Here is a 20,621-nt window from a genome sequence, read left to right on the forward strand (position 1 = left end):
TCGAACCCCTGACCCTTCGGTCCGAGGAAAACTTGAGCTAACAACTGCGCCACCGACGCCCGAGATACAATGAATTTTCTAGTGCGCACCAGAAACTATGTGGTAAACATTAGCATTATATAGCATTTAAGCTAGCTGACTTTTGCTATGCAAGTTAGCCAGTTGTTGTAAACATTAGCATTATATTGCATTTAAGCTAGCAGATTTTTGCTATGCAAGTTAGCCAATGGTTGTAAACATCAGCATTATATTGCATTTAAGCTAGTGGATTTTTGCTAATTCTTTTTAATGCATTCGTAATTTAGTTTATCGGTATATTTAGCCATTTTTTTTGTGGGAATATGTGTCTAAATGATTTGTTAAGAGCTTGCGGACTTTTGCGACGCAAGTTAGCCAATTGTTGTAAACATTAGCATTATACAACATTTAAGCTAGCGGACCTTTGCAATGCAAGTTAACCAGTTGTTTTAAACACATTAGCATTATACAACATTTAAGCTAGCAGACTTTTGCCATGCAAGTTAGGGTTTAGGGTTTATGGGGGAAACAATCTGGTCGACATTAGCATTATATATCTTTTAAGGTAGCGGCCTTTTGCTATGCAAGTTAGCCAATTGTTAAGTTGAGCATTATATAGCATTTAAGGTTGCAGACTTTTCCTATGGAAGTTAGCCAATTGTAGTAAACATTAGCATTATACAACATTTAAGCTAGCGGACCTTTGCTATGCAAGTTAACCAATTGTTTTAAACACATTAGCATTATACAACATTTAAGCTAGCGGACCTTTGCTATGCAAGTTTGCCAATTGTTGTAAACATTAGTATTATATATCTAATGGTTTGGTAACCTTGTTATCAAAATTCTGGTGCGCACCACATTGTTTCTCGTGCCTATCCGGTGGGTACGTCAAACTATCACCTATCAAGTCAAACTATCTGGTAATCATTAGCATTATTGCACACTGATTTGTTTCTGGTGCGCACCACATTGATTCTCGTGCGTAACAGGAACAATATGGTGTGCACCAGAAACTATCTGGTGCGCTGCAGAAAAAAAATCTGTTGTGCACCACATTGATTCTTGTGCGCACCAGGAAAAATCTGGTGCGCACTCGAAGCAATCTCGTAAACATTAGCATTATTGCACATTGATTTGTTTCTGGTGCGCACCATATTGATTCACGTGCGTACCACTTTGATTCTTCTGCGCACCAAAAATAATCTTGTGAGCACCACATTGATTCTCGTACGCACCAGGAACAATCTGGTGTGCACCACATCTTTTCTGGTGCTCATTAGAAACAATATGGTAAACATTAGCATTATTGCACATTGATTTGTCTCTGGTGCGCACAATATTGATTAACGTGTGCACCACATTGATTCACGTGCGCATCAGAAACAGTCTGGTCCGCACCACATTGTTTCTTGGGCGCACCAGGAACAATCTGGTGCTCACCACATTGATTCTCATGCACAAAAGAAACAACCTGGTGTGCACCAGAAACTATTTGGTGCGCAGCAGAAACAGTCTAGTGCGCACCACATTGCTTCTCGTGGACACCAGAAACATTCTAGTAAACATTCATCTTAAATAGCATTTAAGCTCGCAGATTTTTGCAATGCAAGTTAGCCAATTGCAATTGCTTCCGCTAGCTTAAATGCTCTCATAAAATGCTAATGATTACCCTTTAGGTACTCCATATGTAGATGTCAGATATTGTAGGAAATGGGTTTTTAAAGACACAAAAAAAATTAGCGTTCATGTTGTGACGTCAGTTATACCCACACATACGCACACTTACAGACGCAAACATGTGATAAAGATTATTAATTACCGTAATTTTCGGACTATAAGGTGCACCTGAGTATAAGCCGCCACCCACCAAATTTGACACGAAAAGGGCATTTGCACTAAACTATAAGTCCTCACTGTGTTATGGGATATTTACACCAAAAGATATTAACCGGGAACACTTTATTTGACAGCGCCATCATACGACCGTCATAATACCAATTGAACCACCATGAAGCTTTGAACCAATCGGCTGTGAAGCTTCATTGCTTGAAGAAGCTTCATTTGGCCATCACTGCTCCCTTGGGGGAGACAGTCCCCCAGAGTATGCTGCCACCTGCTGTCAACACTGTTGTTGTCCAACATGCCTCCTAGCATGCATTACTACGCTACAGATGTAAATAACAATCTAAATACATGTTCTGTGCTAATTATTTCTTCAGTTACTGTTCAAGTTGTTTCATTATTTGCTAGTTATGGTATTTAGTAACACTTTATTTGACAGCGGCGCCATAAGACCACCATAATTATGACATGACACTGTCAAGTGCATTATAGAACGCTTATAACGGATGTCATTTAGCGTTATCTGGAAAATTATCTCACTTTTGAATGCATGTAAAACATCTGTGCTAGACATAAATAGAGTTAGTGACATAATTTGCCGTAATATGTATATATTAAACATTATTTGCACACATGATAAAGGTATTGTTAATCCCTTTAAAGTAAAACTTGATTTTTGATTAAAACCAGAAATGTCGCTCTTTGCATTGTGATTGGTCCAAACCATAGGTGTGTTAAATCAGGAATGACACCGTCGCTCTCTGGTGACGTCATTTCCCCCCCGAACGGACAAAGGGGCGTGTTGACCGAAGCCAGGCGGGGGTAGGACGCGCACGGAGCGGCTACGTAGATTCTTCTCCGTCCGCTCCCTGTCAAACGAGCGTCTCTGGGATTCTTCATCAGGAAATGCTCTAGAGCGAACATTCTACGGTAATCCAAACCATCCAATGTTTATTCATGTTATATAAGAGTGATTAGGAGCTGCTAAGAGGATTTCCATCCTGTCTTCTAATGGAATTGGAGACTTTCCCCCAAGTTTCGAGTAGTTTCTCAGATCTTTGAACGTATTTTATGCGAGATGGTGCTTAGAATTTTGGTTCCCTTACATTTGCTTTGGTTCCATGTGATTGTTTGTTGACATGCATTCTGCAAAGCTCTCGTTTCCTCTCCAAACCTAAAGATAGAAGTTTTCTCCGCCTGGGAAGTAAAACACAATGAATGCCTGATCAGGAAAGAACATCAGTACAACTAGTTATGAATGCTGTGTAAAATGAGAGAAGAGTTAACTGTATCGCAGATTTCAAAGCACTGAAATGTGGCTATGAAACAATTACTTGCTAAAATGGTTGCGCAACATGTGTAGACAGGCAATACAATCCCCAGTATGTATGGATTTACCGTCTGTTGGCTCTGAAACATCTTACAACTTTTATTTTAAGTGTTGTTGAGACATGTCCTCCTGCCGTTGTCCTACAATAACATCTGTCCCAGATAAGTACTGGACGTATGTTGCACTTATCGATTATTTTAGTAGTCGATTAATCGATGAACTAGTTAGTTCGAATGATCATGTCATCGCATAACGAGTGTAAAAAATTCAAATACCTGAGATGAGCCTCAAACTGTGTGAAAAAATAAATATATGAGGATCTAAGTACAACAAAAGATCAATTGGCTAATTTACATAGCAAAAGTCCGCTAGATTAAATGCTATGGTAAAATGCTAACTTTTTTTGTTAAATGCTCTTAACAAATGGTTCAAACACATATTCCCACAAAAAACGGCTAAATATACCTATAAACTAAATTATGAATGCATTAAAAAATCATGAACTTATGTTGGTCTGAACAGGGAGCAGCTGGATTCAGTCACGTTAAATGAGTTATGTCATATTCACTGTTGCCACTAGAAGCCAATGTATCCACCCAAATCAAGAAAACTAAATGCAAATGATATAACTACAACAAAAGAACAATTGGCTAACTTACATAGCAAAGGTCAGCTAGCTTAAATGCTATAAAATCCTAACTTTTTTTTTTTTTATAATGCCCTTAAGAAATGGTTCAAACACATATTCCCACAAAAAACGGCAAATTATACCAATAAACTAAATTATAAATGCATTAAAAAACATGAGCTTGTGTTGGTCTGAACAGGGAGCATCAGGATTCAGCCCTGTTAAATGAGTTATGTTCACTGTTGCCACTACAAGGCACTGTATCCACCCAAATCAGGAAAACTAAATGCAAAGGATCTAAGTACAACAAAAGAACAATTGGCGAACTTACATAGCAAAAGTCCGCTAGCTTAAATGCTATAAAATGCTAACTTTTTTTTTTTTTCTATAATGCCCTGAATAAATGGTTCAAACACATATCCCCCCACAAAACGGCAAAATATACCAAAACTAAATTATGAATGCATAAAAAAACACAAGCTTATGTTGGTCTTAATAGGGAGCAGCTGGATTCAGCCATGTGAAATGAGTTATGTCATGTTCACTGTTGCCACTACAAGGTACTGTATCCACCCAAATCAATAAAACTAAATGCAAAGGATCTAAGTACAACAAAAGAACAACTGGCTAACTTACATAGCAAAAGTCCACTAGCTTAAATACTATAAAATGCTAACTTTTTTGTTTTTTAAATATTGCCCTAACCAAAAGGTTCAAATACATATTCCCACAGAAAAACTGCTAAATAAACCTATAAACTACATTATGAATGCATAAAAAAAACGCGAGCTTATGTTTGTCTTAACAGGGAGCACCTGGATTCAGCCATTTTAAATGAGTTATGTCATATTCACTGTTGCCACTACAAGGCACCATATCCACCCAAATCAATAAAACTAAATGCAAAGGATTGAAGTAAAAAAAAGAACAATTGGCTAACTTACATAGCAAAAGTCCGCTAGCGTCTATGCTACAATAAAACGCTAACTTTTTTTTTTTTACAATGCTCTGACAAACACATATTCTGACAAACACATATTCCCACAAAAACGGCTAAATACACCTACAAAATATTAGCTCCTACAACAAATTTGACTGTTGCCACTAGAGGGCAGTGCACAACAGCAATAAACGCATTAAAAAATACATTAAAATACGTGTGGTTTGCGTATGTTCCTTATCCGATTACTCAATCGAGTAATCGGATAAGGAACATAAAAACTTAAAATACCTAAGATGAACTTCAAACAGTATGAAAAAAAAAATAAATGAGCATCTAAGTACAAATAAAGAACAATTGGCTAATTTAGCTTAGCAAAAGTCGGCTATCTTAAATGCCACAAAATTCTAGCATTTTTTTACAATGCTCTTAACAAATGGTTCAAACACGCATTCCCACAGAAAACCAGCTAAATATACTGATAAACTAAATTATGAATGCATTACAGAAAAGATATTAGCTCAAACAAAAACATACCTGATGTTGTTCTTAACAGCGAGCAGCTCATTTTTTGGTGTTTAAAATCATTTCCTACATTATGAGACTTCTAGGTACGGAGCCCCTAAAGGGATTGTTTCCAGATTGTTTCTACTGCTCATTAGAAACTATCTGGTAAACATTAGCATTATATAGCATTTAAGCTCACGGACATTTGCTATGCAAGTTAGTTAATTGTCGCATTGTTGCAATTAGCTAACTTACATAGCAAAAGTCTGCGAGCTTAAATGCTATATAATGCTAATGTTTACAACAATTGGCTAATTTGCGTAGCAAAAGTCCGCGAGCTCTTAACAAATCATTTAGACACATATTCTTACAAAAAAAACGGCTAAATATACCGATAAACTAAATTACGAATGCATTAAAAAACATTAGCTCCAACAAAAACTTATGCTGGTCTTAACAGGGAGCAGCTGGATTCAGCCATGTTAATTTTAAGTTACGTCATATTCACTGTCGCCACTAGAGAGCAGTGTATTGACCCAAATACTTTCAAAACAAACCATTACAATTCCACTATAATTAAATGAATACTAAAATCAGCAAAATCAATTTGAATCTTTTTTCCTAATCGACTTACTCGAGTTAATCGATTAATCGTTTCAGCACAAAAACTCGGTTAGATTTCATTGAGGTCTTCTTGTTGTAGTCTGGGGAGTGAGGTCGTCATCCAACGATGGCAGGGGATCTCTACAGCCCCCCATCCCCACTCGGGGACTCTTTACTGGACAACCCTCTTTGTGAGGACCTCATGGAGGACCTTCAAAACATTTCTCAGTCCATTGGAGAAGACACTCATGGATTTGATTTCCCAGAGTACCAGAGCGCCCATTCGGGGTCGGAGAACTCCATTGCGTTGGGTGAGTTCGCAGTTTGTTAGTAGCTGATGATTAATGCAGTCAATGCTGATTTATGCACCATATGTTTTTTCTGTGTGGTGATTTATCACATCTCTAGTGGTGATTCTGCATCATTGATTTAAGAAAGTTTGCCGATTGTACAGTGGTATGAAAAAGTATCTGAAACATTTGGAATTTCTCACATTTCTGCATAAAATCACCATCAAATGTGATCTGATCTTTGTCAAACTCACACAGATGAAAATGTTGGGTCAAATTTAACTAAAACCACCCAAACATGAAGGTTTTCTTATTTTATTGAGGATAGCATGCAAACAATGACATAAGGGGGAAAAATAAGCAAGTGAACCCTCTGCCATTTTTACGAAACATTTTAAGTCAGGTATGTGCGCAATCACTGATGAGTGGTTTAAAGCCACCCTGCCCACTATAAAACACACACCTGGTAAGAAATATCTATGAGGAGCATTGTCTGATATGCATCATGGCTTGGTCAAAAGAACTTTCTGAAGACCTGCGATCAAGGATTGTTGATTTGTATAAAGCTGGGAAAGGATTCAAAACCATCTCTAAAAGTTTGGATGTTCCTCAATCGACAGTCAAAGAAGTTGTCTACAAATAGAGTTTGGCACTGTTGCTTCTCTCCCAAGGAGTGGCCGTCCACCAAAGATGACGCCAAGAGTTCAGCGCAGAATACTCAGAGAGGTCCAAAAAGAACCCTAGAGTGTCAGCTAAAGACGTACAGGTACAGGAACCACTGGCACAGTCCAATATCTCTGTTCACACATCAACTATCTGTAAAACTATGGCCAAGAATGGTGCTCATGGGAGGACTCCACGGAGGAAGCCACTGCTGTCTAAGAAAAAACATTGTTGCAAAATATTTTGTGCACTGATGAAACCAAAGTTGAATTGTTTGGGAGTAACACACAACGTCATGTGTGGAGGAAAAATGGAACAGCTCACAACATCAACACAGGTAGCATCATGATTTGGGACTGTTTTGCTGCCTCAGAGCCTGGACAACGTGCAGTCATTAATGGAAGAATAAATTCAAAAGTTTATCTGGATGTTTTGCAGGAAAACCTGAGGCTATCTGTCGGACAGTTGAAGCTAAAAAGAGAATTATGCTGCAGCAAGACAATGATCCAAAACACAGAAGTAAATCAACTTCAGAATGGTTTCAGAAGAACAAAATACACGTTCTGGAGTGGCTAAGTCAAAGTCCAGACTTGAACCCCATTGAGATGCTGTGGCATGACATAAAAACAGAGATTCATGCCAGACAGCCCAGGAATCTGACTGAACTACAGCCGTTTTGTAGAAAAGAATAGGTCAATATTAGTCCTGATCGATGTACCGGACTGATCTACAGCTACAGGTAGCGTCTGGTTGAAGTTATTGCTGCCAAAGTGGGGGGGAGGGGGTGCACAAAATATCAAATGTAACTTACTTATTTTTCACCCTTCTGTCATTGTTTGCGCACTATCCTCATTCAGATATGAAAACCTATAAATGTTTGGGTGGTTTTAGTTAAAGAGGATACTGTTTTTTCATCTGTGTGGTTTTGACAAAGATCAGCTCACATTTGATGGGGATTTTATGCAGAAATGTGACAAATTCCAAAGGGTTCAGATAATTTTTCATACCACTGTACATGCAAGTGAACTGTTGTCTGGTTGCAGACACCTTAACTCCAGCCTCCAGTCCGTCACCAGTGGGCTGTCGGGAGGCGCCGGATCCCGACGAGTTCTTAGGCGCCATCAGCCTGGAGTGCAAAGTGTGTTCAGACAAAGCGTCGGGCTTCCACTACGGCGTTCACGCCTGCGAGGGTTGCAAGGTGAGACTAAAACAGGTCACCTACCATCATAGATTCACATTCACGTTCGACATCCTGAGGCGCATGACCTGGAAAGTTCCAAAAGCAGCCAGCTAGCGTGTTAGGTCGGGAACACGACGGCCTTGGGTGACTCGTCACCTCTCCCCTGCTTGGCTTCCAGCCAGCTTCGGTGACGTTCGCGCACACGTGGAAATTGAAATAGACGCTTGCCGCTTTTGAACTTGTGATTGTTTGGCTTTTAAGCTAATGACATTTGACAGCTGTCCTTTAAAAAAATTCAAAGGCAGGAATTTTGCATTGTTGTTCCTCACAGATCTTCTCGAGATCAGTCAGGTTTCTGGGTCGTCACTGAGTGAGAAACATGGAGTTTGAGCGTCCTCCAAAGATTTTCGATTGGGTTTTGGTCGAGAGACTGGCTAGGCACCTCCAGAACCTTGATAACGCTTTTTTACGAAGCCACTCCTTGGTATTTTCTGGCTGTCTGCTTCAGGCCGTTGTCAGGCTCAAATTGAGGGAAGGAAATTACTCCCCAAAATCTCACAGTACCTGACCCTGGTAATCCTCTCCTTAAAATAGAGAAATTGTCCAATCCCATGTGCGAAAAAAAATTAAAAAACACCCCCAAAGCGTGATGCTACTACCCCCATGCTTCACAGTAGGGATGGTGTTCATCATTCTTCCATGCCTGCCTGATTTTAAACCATGACGTCTCGGTGTATTACCAGCAGTAACCTTGGAAATGGTGATCCCAGCTTCTTTCAGGTCATTAAAAATCTCCTCCTGTGGAGTACTTGGCTGATTCCTCGCCATTCTTAGGATCGCTGAGACTCTACGAGGTAGATCTTGCATGGAGCCCCAGTCCGAGGGAGATTGACAGTTATGTTCAGCTTCTTCTGTTTTCTAATAATTGCTCCAAAGTAATAGGAAGTTACCCGGAAATGCCCTATAATCAACAGGAAGTGACCGATGAACAGGAAGTGACACGGAAATGCCCCAAAATAAACTGGAAATGACCCGGAATTGATAGGAGTCGACTAACAAATACACCAAAGTCAACAGAAAGTGACCCAAAATCAAGAGGAAGTTACCCGGAAGTGCCCTATAATCAACAGGAAGTGACCGATGAACAGGAAGTGACACGGAAATGCCCCAAAATCAACTGAAAGTGACCTGGAATGAATAGGAATTGACTCGCAAATACACTGAAGTCAACAGAAGGTGACCTGAAATCAAGAGGGTGTTGCCCAAAAATGCCCTAAAATCACCAGGAAGTGACCGGTAAACAGGAAGTGACCCGGAAATGACCTAAAATCAACAGGAAGTGATCCTGAAATGCCCCGAAATCAACTGGAAGTGAGCGATGAACAGGAACTGACCCGTAAATACCCCAAAATCAACAGAAAGTGACCCGAAACAAATAAGAAGTGACCAGGAAATGCGCTAAAATCAACAGGAAGTGACCAATGAACAGGAAGTGACCTGGAATGAACATGATGTGACCTGGAAATCCCCAAAATCAACAGAAAGGGACCTGAAATCAATTAGAAGTTACCCGGAAATGCCCTAAAATCAACAGGAAGTGACCCATGAACAGAAGGTGACGCGGAAATGCCCCTAGATCAACTGAAAGTGACCCAGAATGGATAGGAATTGACTCGCAAATACGCCAAAGTCAACAGAAAGTGACCCGAAAGAAATAGGAAGTTACCCGGAGATGCCCTAAAATCAAAAGGATGTGAGCGATGAACAGGAAGTGACCTGGAAATGCCCCAAAATCAACTGGAATTGACTTGCAAATACGCCAAAGTCAACAGAAAGTGACTCGAAATCAAGAGGAAGTTACCCGGAAATGTCCTAAAATCAACAGGAAGTGACCCATAAACAGAAGGTGACCCGGAAATGCCCCAAAATCAACTGAAAGTGACCCAGAATTGATAGGAATTGACTCGCAAATACGCCAAAGTCAACAGAAAGTGACCCGTAAGAAATAGGAAGTTACCCTAATGCCCTAAAATCAAAAGGAAGTGACAAATTAACAGGTCGCTACACTGATTAAGAACAAATAAAATCCACTTTAACTCGACTACTTAGCTTAACTCGGGGCTAATGCCTATCACAGCTAGCTCTAGCATAGCCGCTGTGGGTATTTGCTCATTTTAAACAACCCTTTGCTATTCTTAAATTGTTCTTCTGTAATGGCACCGCGAGTATCACTTGTAGAATTTGTTGATGAAATCCAACAAAACGGCTAGCTAACATCGTGAGTCAGTCGTACCAATATTTACATCAATTTTATGATACGTGTTGTACGACCTGTCATTAAGGGATGTTGAGCAATGTGCTTTATTTATGTGCAGTAGCGCCTCTGGTCGCGCGCATGCATAGACACGCTTGCTGGAATTGTTTTTCTTCTGTTTTCCACTGTTCAAAGAGTTCATGCATTCATGCTACTAATGTACCCACCAGGGTTTCTTCAGGAGAACGCTCCGGCTCAAGCTGGAGTACGACAAGTGCGAACGACGCTGCAAAATCCAGAAGAAAAACCGAAACAAGTGCCAGTACTGCCGCTTCCACAAGTGCCTTTCGGTGGGCATGTCCCACAACGGTGAGAGTAATCCCGCTGCTTTAAAACCTGTCTAAACATCATCCGTTAGCTTAAATTGTTCTTATGTAGTGGCACCAAGCAACAGACGGAGCTTTTATTTACTATAAAAGCTTTGTACGTTTAGCTAGCAATGTGCTAGCATAGCAAGTTTTAAGTCCTGTTTTAAAAGATTTTAAATTTATCAAACCACCTGTAGATTATTCTTTTGACAAGTCACACAACCGTAACCTTGGGAATGCTGTCGCTAGGAAACAAAGCTAATGGCGTGTTTGACAATGCACTACAAGTACATGCGCGTACACTTTGTTTTTAGAGTTGAATACAGTGAAAAAGTATTTGTACTTGCATGTTCATGCACTGAGATCATCGTTATCGTTAGCCATCCATCCATCCATCCATCCATCCATCCATCCATCCATCCATCCATCCATCCATCCATCCATCCATCCATCCATCCATCCATCCATCCTCTTCTGGTTGCTCCTGGGTCGGGTCGCGGGGGCAGCAGCTTTAACAGGGAAGACCAGTCTTCCCTCTCCCTAGCCACTTCAACCAGCTCCTCTGGCGGGATCCCAAGGCGTTCCCAGGCCAGCTGAGAGACATAGTCTCTCCAGCGTGTCCTGGGTCGTCCCCGGGGCCTCCCGCCGGTGGGACATGCCCAGAACACCTCTCCGGGGAGGCGTCCAGGAGGCATCCGAACCAGATGACCGAGCCACCTCAGCTGGCTTCTCTCAACGCACCGGAGTAGCGGCTCGACACCGAGTCCCTCCGAATGACCGAGCTTCTCACACTATCTCTAAGGGAGAGCCCGGACACCCTGCCGCTTGTATCAGAGACCTTGTACCAGAGTTCTTTCGGTCACGACCCACAGCTTGTGACCATAGGGTAGGAACGTAGATCGACTGGTAAATCGAGAGCTTTGCCTTTCGGCTCAGCTCCTTCTTCACCACTTCGGACCGGTGCAAAGTCTGCATTACTGCAGACGCTGCACCGATCCGCCTGTCGATCTCCCGCTCCCTCCTACCCTCACTCGGGAACAAGACTCCAAGATACTTAAACTCCTCCACTTGGGGCAGGATCTCATCCCCGACCTGGAAAGGACACTCCACCATTTTCCGACTGAGGGCCATGGTCTCTGATTTGGAGGTGCTGATTTCATCCCAACCGCTTCACACTCTGCTGGGAACCGCTCCAGGGAGAGTTGGAGGTCACGGCTTGATGAAGCCAACAGCACCACATAATCTGCAAAAGCAGATATTCAATGCTGAGGTCGCCAAACCGGACCCCCTCAGCGCTTCGCCTGTACCTGGAAATTCTGTCCATAAAAATTATGAACAGATCGGTGACAAAGGGCAGCCTTGGCCGTGTCCAACCCTCACTAGGAATGAATTCGACATACTGCCGGCAATGTGGACCAAACTCTGACACTGGTTGTACAGGGACCGAACAGCCCTTACCAAGGGGCTCGGTACCCCGTACTCCCGGAGCACCCCCCGCAGGACTCCCCGAGGCACACGGTCAAACGCCTTCTCCAGATCCACAAAACACATGTAGACTGGTTGGTCGAACTCCCATGCACCCTCAAGGATCCTGCCGAGGGTGTAGAGCTGGTCCACTGTTTCACGGCCGGTACGAAAACCACACTGCTCTTCCTTAGTCCGAGATTCAACTTTCCGATGGAATCTCCTCTCCAGCACCCCTGAACTTTACCGGGGGAGGCTGAGGAGTGGGATCCCTCTGTAATTGGAAAACACCCTCCGGGGGACCACCACCCCGGTCTGCCAATCCAGAGGAACTGTCCCCAAGGTCCACGCGATGTTGTAGAGGCGTGTCAGCCACCACAGCCCCACAACATCCAGAGCCTTTAGGAACTCCGGACAGATCTCATCAACCCCCGGGGCCTTGCCCCTGAGTAGCTGTCCAACCACCTCAGTGACTTCAACCCTGTCATTAGCCTTGTATCTCAAATCGCATCGTACCGTGAGCTACCCAGAGGTTCCAAACCCTATTTGAAACTTAGCAGTGTGATTTTGACAAGGATGCACCAAGGACCCAAATGTTCGATAAACATCAATCGTGCTCAAAAAAGGGCTTACACAAGGAGGTGGCATAGGACGTGGCAGGATAGCACACAAACCGACACTTGGCAATGTTCAAAGCAGGCTATATATACAGAAGGTCACAGGTGGACACGATCAGCCTGACTGGCAAGAGCAGGAAGTAAAGTTAACTCAAGGAGGCACGCCACTACCAAAATAAAAGAATCTGACACGAACCAACACAAAACATTAACAAGACTTGCGAGACGTGACAGATTTGACTTATGAGCACAGCAGGACGTTCCCCAGGTCAACAAACTATACGTTCGTTTTTATATCTCTGCGTCCCGCTGTAGCTTTGACAAAAAACAGAGCCCCGTATAGCTCGTCCACATCTGGCCTGTCATCAACAGTGGGGTTCGTCGAGTTCGCCTGGAGCTGCGGCGCGGAAACCCGAGAGGCGGTATCATCCACAAGCTAATTCGCATCCAGAAGGCCGCGCGGGATTTGCGGCTAATCGACTAACTCGACGTCTCCACTCCGCAGCCATCCGCTTCGGTCGCATGCCCCAGGCGGAGAAGATAAAGCTGAAGGCGGAGAGCAAGATTGTGAAGAAGATAGAAGTTAGCCCTACGCGGTCCGACCACAAAGTCCTCATTGGGTGCATCCACGAAGCCTACATGAAGAACTTCAACATGAACAAAGCAAAAGCTCGGCTCATACTCACCGGCAAGGCGAGCAAGCCGGTAAAGCGACCTATTTTCCGGTGTTTTTTTCCAAACTTCTGCTTACGTAATGTTCTTTGTCTTTCTCGTAAGCCTTTTGTAATCCACGACATGGAGACTTTCCAGCTAGCAGAGCAGACGCTAGCGGCGCAAGTGTCGAGGGGGAGCGATGTGGAGGCTCACGACGGGCTGCGGGCGGGGGTGCTGATCGCCGCCGTGGGATGCGGCGGACTCCGGCGGAGGGAGGCCGAAGCGCGACTCTTCCATTGCTGCCAAAGCACCTCCGTGGAGACGGTCACCGAGCTCACCGAGTTCGCTAAAGCTATTCCGAGCTTCCAGAACCTCGACTTGAACGACCAGGTTGATGAAACATTCATTCATTGATGGTAGCTTTCACAAAAGTACAGTTTGGTTCAGGCAAAATCTGCAAATGAACCTCCATGAAGCTTTGAACCAATTGGCTGCAAAGCTTCATTGCTTCAAGAAGCTTTATTTAGCCACCACGGCTCCTTTGGGGGAGACAGTCAACCTCTTCTGACACCTGTCAGTACTGTTGTCTTCTAACATGCCTCCTAGCATGCAATGCAGTGCTACAGATGTATATAACAATCAAAATTCATGTTCCGTGCTAATTATTTCTTCAGTTACTGTTCTAGTTGTTTCATTAATTGCTAGTTACGGTATTTGGTAATGCTTTATGTGACAGCAGCAACATACGACTGTCATAAGACTAAATGAACTACATTAATAGCTAGTGATGATATTTGGTAACATTTTATTCGACAGTGGCATCATAAGACTGTCAGAAGACCAAATGAACCACCATGAAGCTTCATTGCTTCAAGAAGCTTCATTTGGCCATCACTGCTCCTCTGGGGGAGACAGTCAACCTCTTCTGACACCTGTCAGTACTGTTGTCTTCTAACATGCTTCCTAGCATGCATTGCAGCGCTGCAGATGTAAATAACAATCAAAAATCATGTTGTGTGTTAATTATTACTTCAGTTACTGTTCTAGTTGTTAATTGCTAGTTATGGTATTTGGTAATGCTTTATGTGACAGCGGCAACATAGGACTGTCATAAGACTAAATGAACCACCATGAAGCTTTGAACCAATTGGCTTCAAGAAGCTACATTTGGCCATCACTGCTCCTTTGGGAGAGACAGTCAATCTCTGTTGTCAACACTGTTGTGGCCAACATGCCTCCTAACATGGTGGCAGCAGCATCATAAGACTAAATGAACCATCATAAAGCTTTGAACCAGTTGGATGCGAAGCTTCATTTGGCTATCACTGTTCCCTTGGGCGAGACGGTGTACCTCTGCTGTCAACACTGTTGTCGTCCAACATGCCTCCTAACATGGTGGCGGCAGCATCATAAGACCGAATGAACCACCATGAAGCTTTGAACCAATTGGCTGCAAAGCTTCATTGCTTCAAGAAGCTTCATTTGACCATCACTGCTCCCTTGGAGTACACAGTTAACCTCTGTTGTCAACATTGTTGTCGTCCAACATGCCTCCTAGCATGCATTGCATTGCGACAGATGTAAATAACAATCAAAATTCAGATTCTGTGTTAATTATTTCTTCAGTTACTGTCCCAGTTGTTTCATTCTTTGCTAGTTATGGTATTTGGTAACACTTTATTTGACAGCTGACTGCCATAAGATCAAATTAACCACCATGAAGCTTTGAACAAATTAGCTGCAAAGCTTCCTTGCTTCAAGAAGCTTCATTTGGCCATCACTGCTCCTTTGGGGGAGACAGTAAACTTCTGTTGTGAACAATGTTGTTGTCTAACATGCCCCCTAGCATGCATTGAAGCTCTACAGATGCAAATAACAATCAAAATTCACGTTCTGTGCTAATTATCTCTTCAGTTACTGATCTAGTTGTTTCATTAATTGCTATTTATGGTATTTAGTAATCCTTAATTATCCAGGTACCTTCCGATTGATTTCAGCTGTTGATTTTGGGGGCGTTTTTGGGTCACTTCCTGTCGATTCTTGGGTATCTACGAGTCACTTCCTATTGAACTCCAGCCCACAAACAAATCCTTATTGGCTCCCATTGACAGGAATTTAGATCCCACAAAATCAAACAAAAAATTCCCCATTGGCGGTTGTTATTTTTGACCCAAAACCTCCCTTTAAATCGCATAGGTGACTCTTCTCAAGTACGGCGTTTACGAGGCCCTCTTCACGCTCCTGGCCTCGTGCATGAACAAAGACGGGCTCCTGGTGGCACGTGGCGGCGGATTCATCACCCGCGAGTTCCTCAAGAGCCTGCGGCGGCCGTTCAGCGACATGATGGAGCCCAAATTCCAGTTCGCCACACGCTTCAACTCCCTAGAACTGGACGACAGCGACCTGGCGCTCTTCGTGGCCGCCATCATCTGCTGCGGAGGTGAGTTACCATCCTACGGAGATGATGATTTCTTCCCTGACCACGTCCCTTTTTTAGCAGCAAGGCTGAAAAACGAAAAGTGGTATTTGCCATGTGGCATTTTTTTGCCATGTGGCAAAATGGGTTTTGCCATGTGGTATTTTGTTTTTTTTTTATATGTTGCATTTTTTGGGGATATATGGCATTTTTGCAGGCCATGCACGTCCATGCCATTGACGGCTATGCACGTCCAAATTTTCCATTCATATTAAATGGATTTCGCCATGTGGCATTTTTTTTGCCATGTGGCAAAATGAATTTTGCAATGTGGCATTTTTTTTTGCCATGTGGCATTTTTTACCATGTGGCAAAATTGATTTTGCAATGTGGCATTTTTTTTAGGGTATGTGGCATTTTGGGGGTATATATGGCATTTTTGCAGGCCATGAACATAAATGCCTTTGATGTCTATGCACGTCCAAATTTTCCATTCATTTTAAATGGATTTTGCCATGTGACATTTTTGCAGGCCATGCACATCCATGCCATTGACGTCCAGGCATGTCAAAATTTTCCATTCATATTAAATGGATTTTGCCATGTGGCAAAATGGATTTCGCCATGTGGCATTTTTTTTTGCCATGTGGCAAAATGGATTTTGCCATGTGGCATTTTTTTTTTGCCATGTGGCATTTTTTTACCATGTGGCAAAATTGATTTTGCCATGTGGCATTTTTTTTAGGGTATGTGGCAGTTTTGGGGGATCTATGGCATTTTTGCAGGCCATGAACATAAATGCCATTGACGTCTATGCACGTCCAAATTTTCCATTCATTTTAAATGGATTTTGCCATGTGGCATTTTTTTGCCATGTGGCAAAATTGATTTTGCCATGTGACATTTTTGCAGGCCATGCACATCCATGCCATTGACGTCCAGGCACGTCAAAATTTTCCAATCATATAAAATGGATTTTGCCATGTGACATTTTTTTGCCATGTGGCAAAATGGATTTTGCCATGTGGCATTTTTTTTTTGTATCTTTTAATTTGTTGGGGTATATGGCATTTTTGTAGGCCATGCACATCCATGCCATTAACGTCAATGCACGTCTAAATTTTCCATTCATATTAAATGGATTTTGCCATGTGGCGTTTTTTTTGCCACGTGGCATTTGTTTTGCCATGTGGCAAAATTGATTTTGCCATGTGGCATTTTTTGCCATGTTGCAAAATGGATTTTGCCATTTGGCTTTTTTAATGGTATGTAGCATTTTTGGGGGGTATATGGCATTTTTGCAGGCCATGCACATCCATGCCATTGACGTCTATGCATCTCCACATTTTCTATTCATATTAAATGGATTTTGCCTTGTGGCATTTTTTTGCCATGTGGCAAAATGGATTTTGCCATGTGGCATATTTTTTGCCATGTGGCAGTTTTTTTGCCATGTCGCAAAATTGATTTTTCCATGTGGCATTTTTTGGTATGTTGCATTTTTGGTGGGTATGTGGTATTTTTGCAGGCCATGCACATCCATGCCATTGACGTCTATGTACGTCTAGATTTTCCATTCATATTAAATGGATTTTTGCCATGTGGCATTTTTTTGGCCATGTGGCATTTTTTTTACATGTGGCAATATGTATTTTGCCAATTGGCTTTTTTTTTTGTGTGTGTATGTGGCTTTTTTGGGGGGTATATGGCATTTTTGCAGGCCATGCACATCCATTCCATTGACGGCTATGCACGTCCAAATTTTCCATTCATATTAAATGGCAGAAAAACGTGTGTGGCTGTGATTTTTGACCATACACATACCATTACAACACATAGACATTCAACTGACATCCAAATAAGGCTATGCCATTGACTGCTATGAACGTCCAAATTTTCCATTCGTATTAACTGGCAGAAAAACGTGTGGCTATGATTGAAATGAATGGAAAATTTGGTCGTGCATAGCCGTCAATGACATGGACGTGCATGGCCTGCTAAAATGCCATATACCTCCAAAAAATGCCACATACCCTCAAAAAAATTTTGCCACATAGCAAATAAAATGCCACATGGCAAATACCACTGATGGTTCTCGCTGTCTCTCTTTTTTAGACCGTCCTGGTCTGGTGGACGCAAGTCTGGTGGAGCAGCTTCAAGAAGGCATCGTATTGGCTCTGCGGCTCCATCTGCAGGCCAACCACCCCGACGACGCCTTCCTCTTCCCGAGACTGTTGCAGAAACTGGCCGATCTGCGGGAACTGGTGACCGAGCACGCTCAGTTGGTGCAGGAAATTGAAACGACGGAGGACGCGTCGCTGCATCCTCTCCTCCAGGAGATCTACAGGGATATGTACTAAGTCCGACCTTAATGTATTAATTTAGATCTTTATTATCAAAAGGGGCCATAGATGTATGTGATGGTGATGTTTAAAACTATTTTACAATATTATTTAAGATTTTTGGATTTCAATTTTGTGCCTTCAGATGTGTCAATGTGCCTTACACACTTTAGTGGCATAAAAGTTGTCTACAGAATTTTGGGAAAAAATTGATGTTTCCCCCAAAATTTGCCAGAAACTGTCCCAATCATTTCTATTGGAATGCCAATGACAGTCCAAATTTCCCATTCATTTCCAGTGGCATTTACTTTGCATTGATGGCCAAGTACAGAGATGCCATATATGTCAATTATATTGATGCTAATGTACTTGGACTCCATTGACGCAAAGGTAAGTTGATGCCATATAAGGCCATGTACGTCCAAATTTCCCATTCATTTTCAAGAGCATTTAAATTGCATTGACCTGATACCACCAGGACATGTCCCCAAAATGTCCCCAAATCAACACGAAGTGTCCTGATATGACCAGGACACGTCCCCAAATCAACAGGCACTGACCTGATATGACCAGGACATGTCCCAGAAATGTCCCCACATCAACAAGAAGTGACCTGATATCAATAGGGCATGTCCCCAAAATCTCCCCTAATCAAGGCAATGTGACCTGATATGACCAGGACATGTCCCAGAAATGTCCCCAAATCAATGGGAAGTGACCTGATTAATTAATAGGGCATGTCCACAAATCAACAGGAAGTGACCTGATATCAATAGAACATGTCCCCAAAATAACAAGAAGTGACCTGATATCAATAGGACATGTCCCCAAAATGTCCCGAAATCAACACGAAGTGTTCTGATATGACCAAGTCATGTCCCCAAATCAACAGGATGTGACCTGATATGACCAGGACATGTCCCCGAATCAACAGGAAGAGACCTGATATCACTCATGCATGTCCCCGAATCAACAGGAAGTGACCTGATATCAATCGGAAATGTCCCAAAATGTCCCCAAGTCAACACGAAGTGTCCTGATATGACCAGGACATGTTCCCAGATCAACAGGAACTGACCTGATATGCCCAGTACATGTCCCCAAATCAACAGGAAGTGACCTGATATCAATAGGACATGTCCCCAAAATGTCCCCAAATCAACACAAAGTGTCCCGATATCACCAAGACATGTCCCCAAATCAACATAAAGTGACCTAATATGATGAGGACATGTCCCAGAAATGTCCCCAAATCGACAGGAAGTGACCTGATATGATGAGGGCATGTCCCAGAAATGTCCCCAAATAAACAGGAAGTGACCTGATATCACCAAGACATGTCCCCAAATCAACAGGATGTGACCTGATCTCACCAGGATAGGTCCCCAAATCAACATAAAGTGACATAATATGATGAGGACATGTCCCAGAAATGTCCCCAAATCAACAGGAAGTGACCTGATATCACCAGGACATGTCCCCAAATTAACATAAAGTGACCTAATATGATGAGGACATGTCCCAGAAATGTCCCCAAATTGACAGAAAGTGACCTGATATGATGAGGGCATGTCCCAGAAATGTCCCCAAATAAACAGAGAGTGACATGATATGTACAGGAAATGTCCCCAAATCAACAGGAAGTGACCTAATATGATGAGGACATGTCCCAGAAATGTCCCCAAATCGACAGGAAGTGACCTGATATCACTCGTACATGTCCCCGGATCAACAGGAAGTGACCTGATATCAATAGGACATGTCCCGAAATCAACATGAAATGTCCTGATATGACCAGGACATGTCCCCAAATAAACAGAAAGTGACCTGATATGTCCCAGAAATGTCCTCAAATCGACAGGAAGTGACCGGATACAACCAGGACATGTCCCAGAAATGTCCCCAAATCAACAGGAAATGACGACATGTCTCAGAAATGTCCCCAAATCAAGAGGAAGTGAGCTGATAATCATTAGGGCATGTCTCCAAATCAACAGGAAGTGACCTGATATCAATAGGACATGTCCCCAAATCAACATGAAGTGACCTGATATCAATAGGACATGTCCCAGAAATGTCCCCAAACAAACAGGAAGTGACCTGTTACGACCAGGACATGTCCCCGAAATGTCCCCAAATCAACAGGAAGTGACCTAATATGACCAGGAAGTGTCCCAGGAATGTCTCTAAATCGACAGGAAATGACCTGATATCAATAAGATGTCCCCAAAATGTCCCCAAATCAACATGAAGTGTCCTGATATGACCGGGACATGTCCCCAAATCAACAGGAATTGACCTGATATCAATAGGACATATCCCCAAATCAACTGGTACCCTGATATCACCACTCATACACATTCATAAATACAAATACTGTTAATCTCAAACTCATAAATGAAACTGTAGACCAATAATATTTGGTGAAATATTGTGTGATGGTGCTTTATACATACACATGCGACAACTGTGAAATAAACTATGATGCAGAATTGCTTTTAA

General features: G+C 42.5%; 1 protein-coding gene across 2 annotated transcripts; it reads left to right on the top strand.

Moving 5' to 3' along the window:
• The first annotated feature begins 362 nt into the window (after window positions 1-362).
• LOC130928748 (peroxisome proliferator-activated receptor alpha-like) lies at window positions 363-20,616 on the top strand. Of its 2 annotated transcripts, XM_057855487.1 has the most exons (8): window positions 1,281-2,793; window positions 5,972-6,182; window positions 7,868-8,022; window positions 10,489-10,627; window positions 13,213-13,412; window positions 13,485-13,751; window positions 15,558-15,801; window positions 17,893-20,611. In XM_057855487.1, the coding sequence occupies exons 2-8, from the start codon at window positions 5,999-6,001 to the stop codon at window positions 18,135-18,137; spliced, it is 1,434 nt and encodes a 477-aa protein (XP_057711470.1). In that variant the 5' UTR covers window positions 1,281-2,793; window positions 5,972-5,998; the 3' UTR covers window positions 18,138-20,611. The 2 variants fall into 2 exon arrangements, with proteins under 2 accessions (XP_057711469.1, XP_057711470.1); XM_057855486.1 differs by having other exon boundaries at window positions 363-2,793; window positions 13,213-13,751; window positions 17,893-20,616.
• Window positions 20,617-20,621: the final 5 nt, after the last annotated feature.

Source organism: Corythoichthys intestinalis, chromosome 13 (genome assembly GCF_030265065.1).
Source record: "Corythoichthys intestinalis isolate RoL2023-P3 chromosome 13, ASM3026506v1, whole genome shotgun sequence".
Classification (NCBI taxonomy): Eukaryota; Metazoa; Chordata; class Actinopteri; order Syngnathiformes; family Syngnathidae; genus Corythoichthys; species Corythoichthys intestinalis.

Excerpts from the sequence above, each read along its gene's own strand:
- LOC130928748 (XM_057855486.1), top strand. The coding sequence starts at position 5,999 with ATGGCAGGGGATCTCTACAGCCCCCCATCCCCACTCGGGGACTCTTTA. Across the intron at positions 6,183-7,867 it reads GGAGAACTCCATTGCGTTGG|ACACCTTAACTCCAGCCTCC; the intron begins GTGAGTTCGCAG and ends GTCTGGTTGCAG. Across the intron at positions 10,628-13,212 it reads GGTGGGCATGTCCCACAACG|CCATCCGCTTCGGTCGCATG; the intron begins GTGAGAGTAATC and ends TCCACTCCGCAG.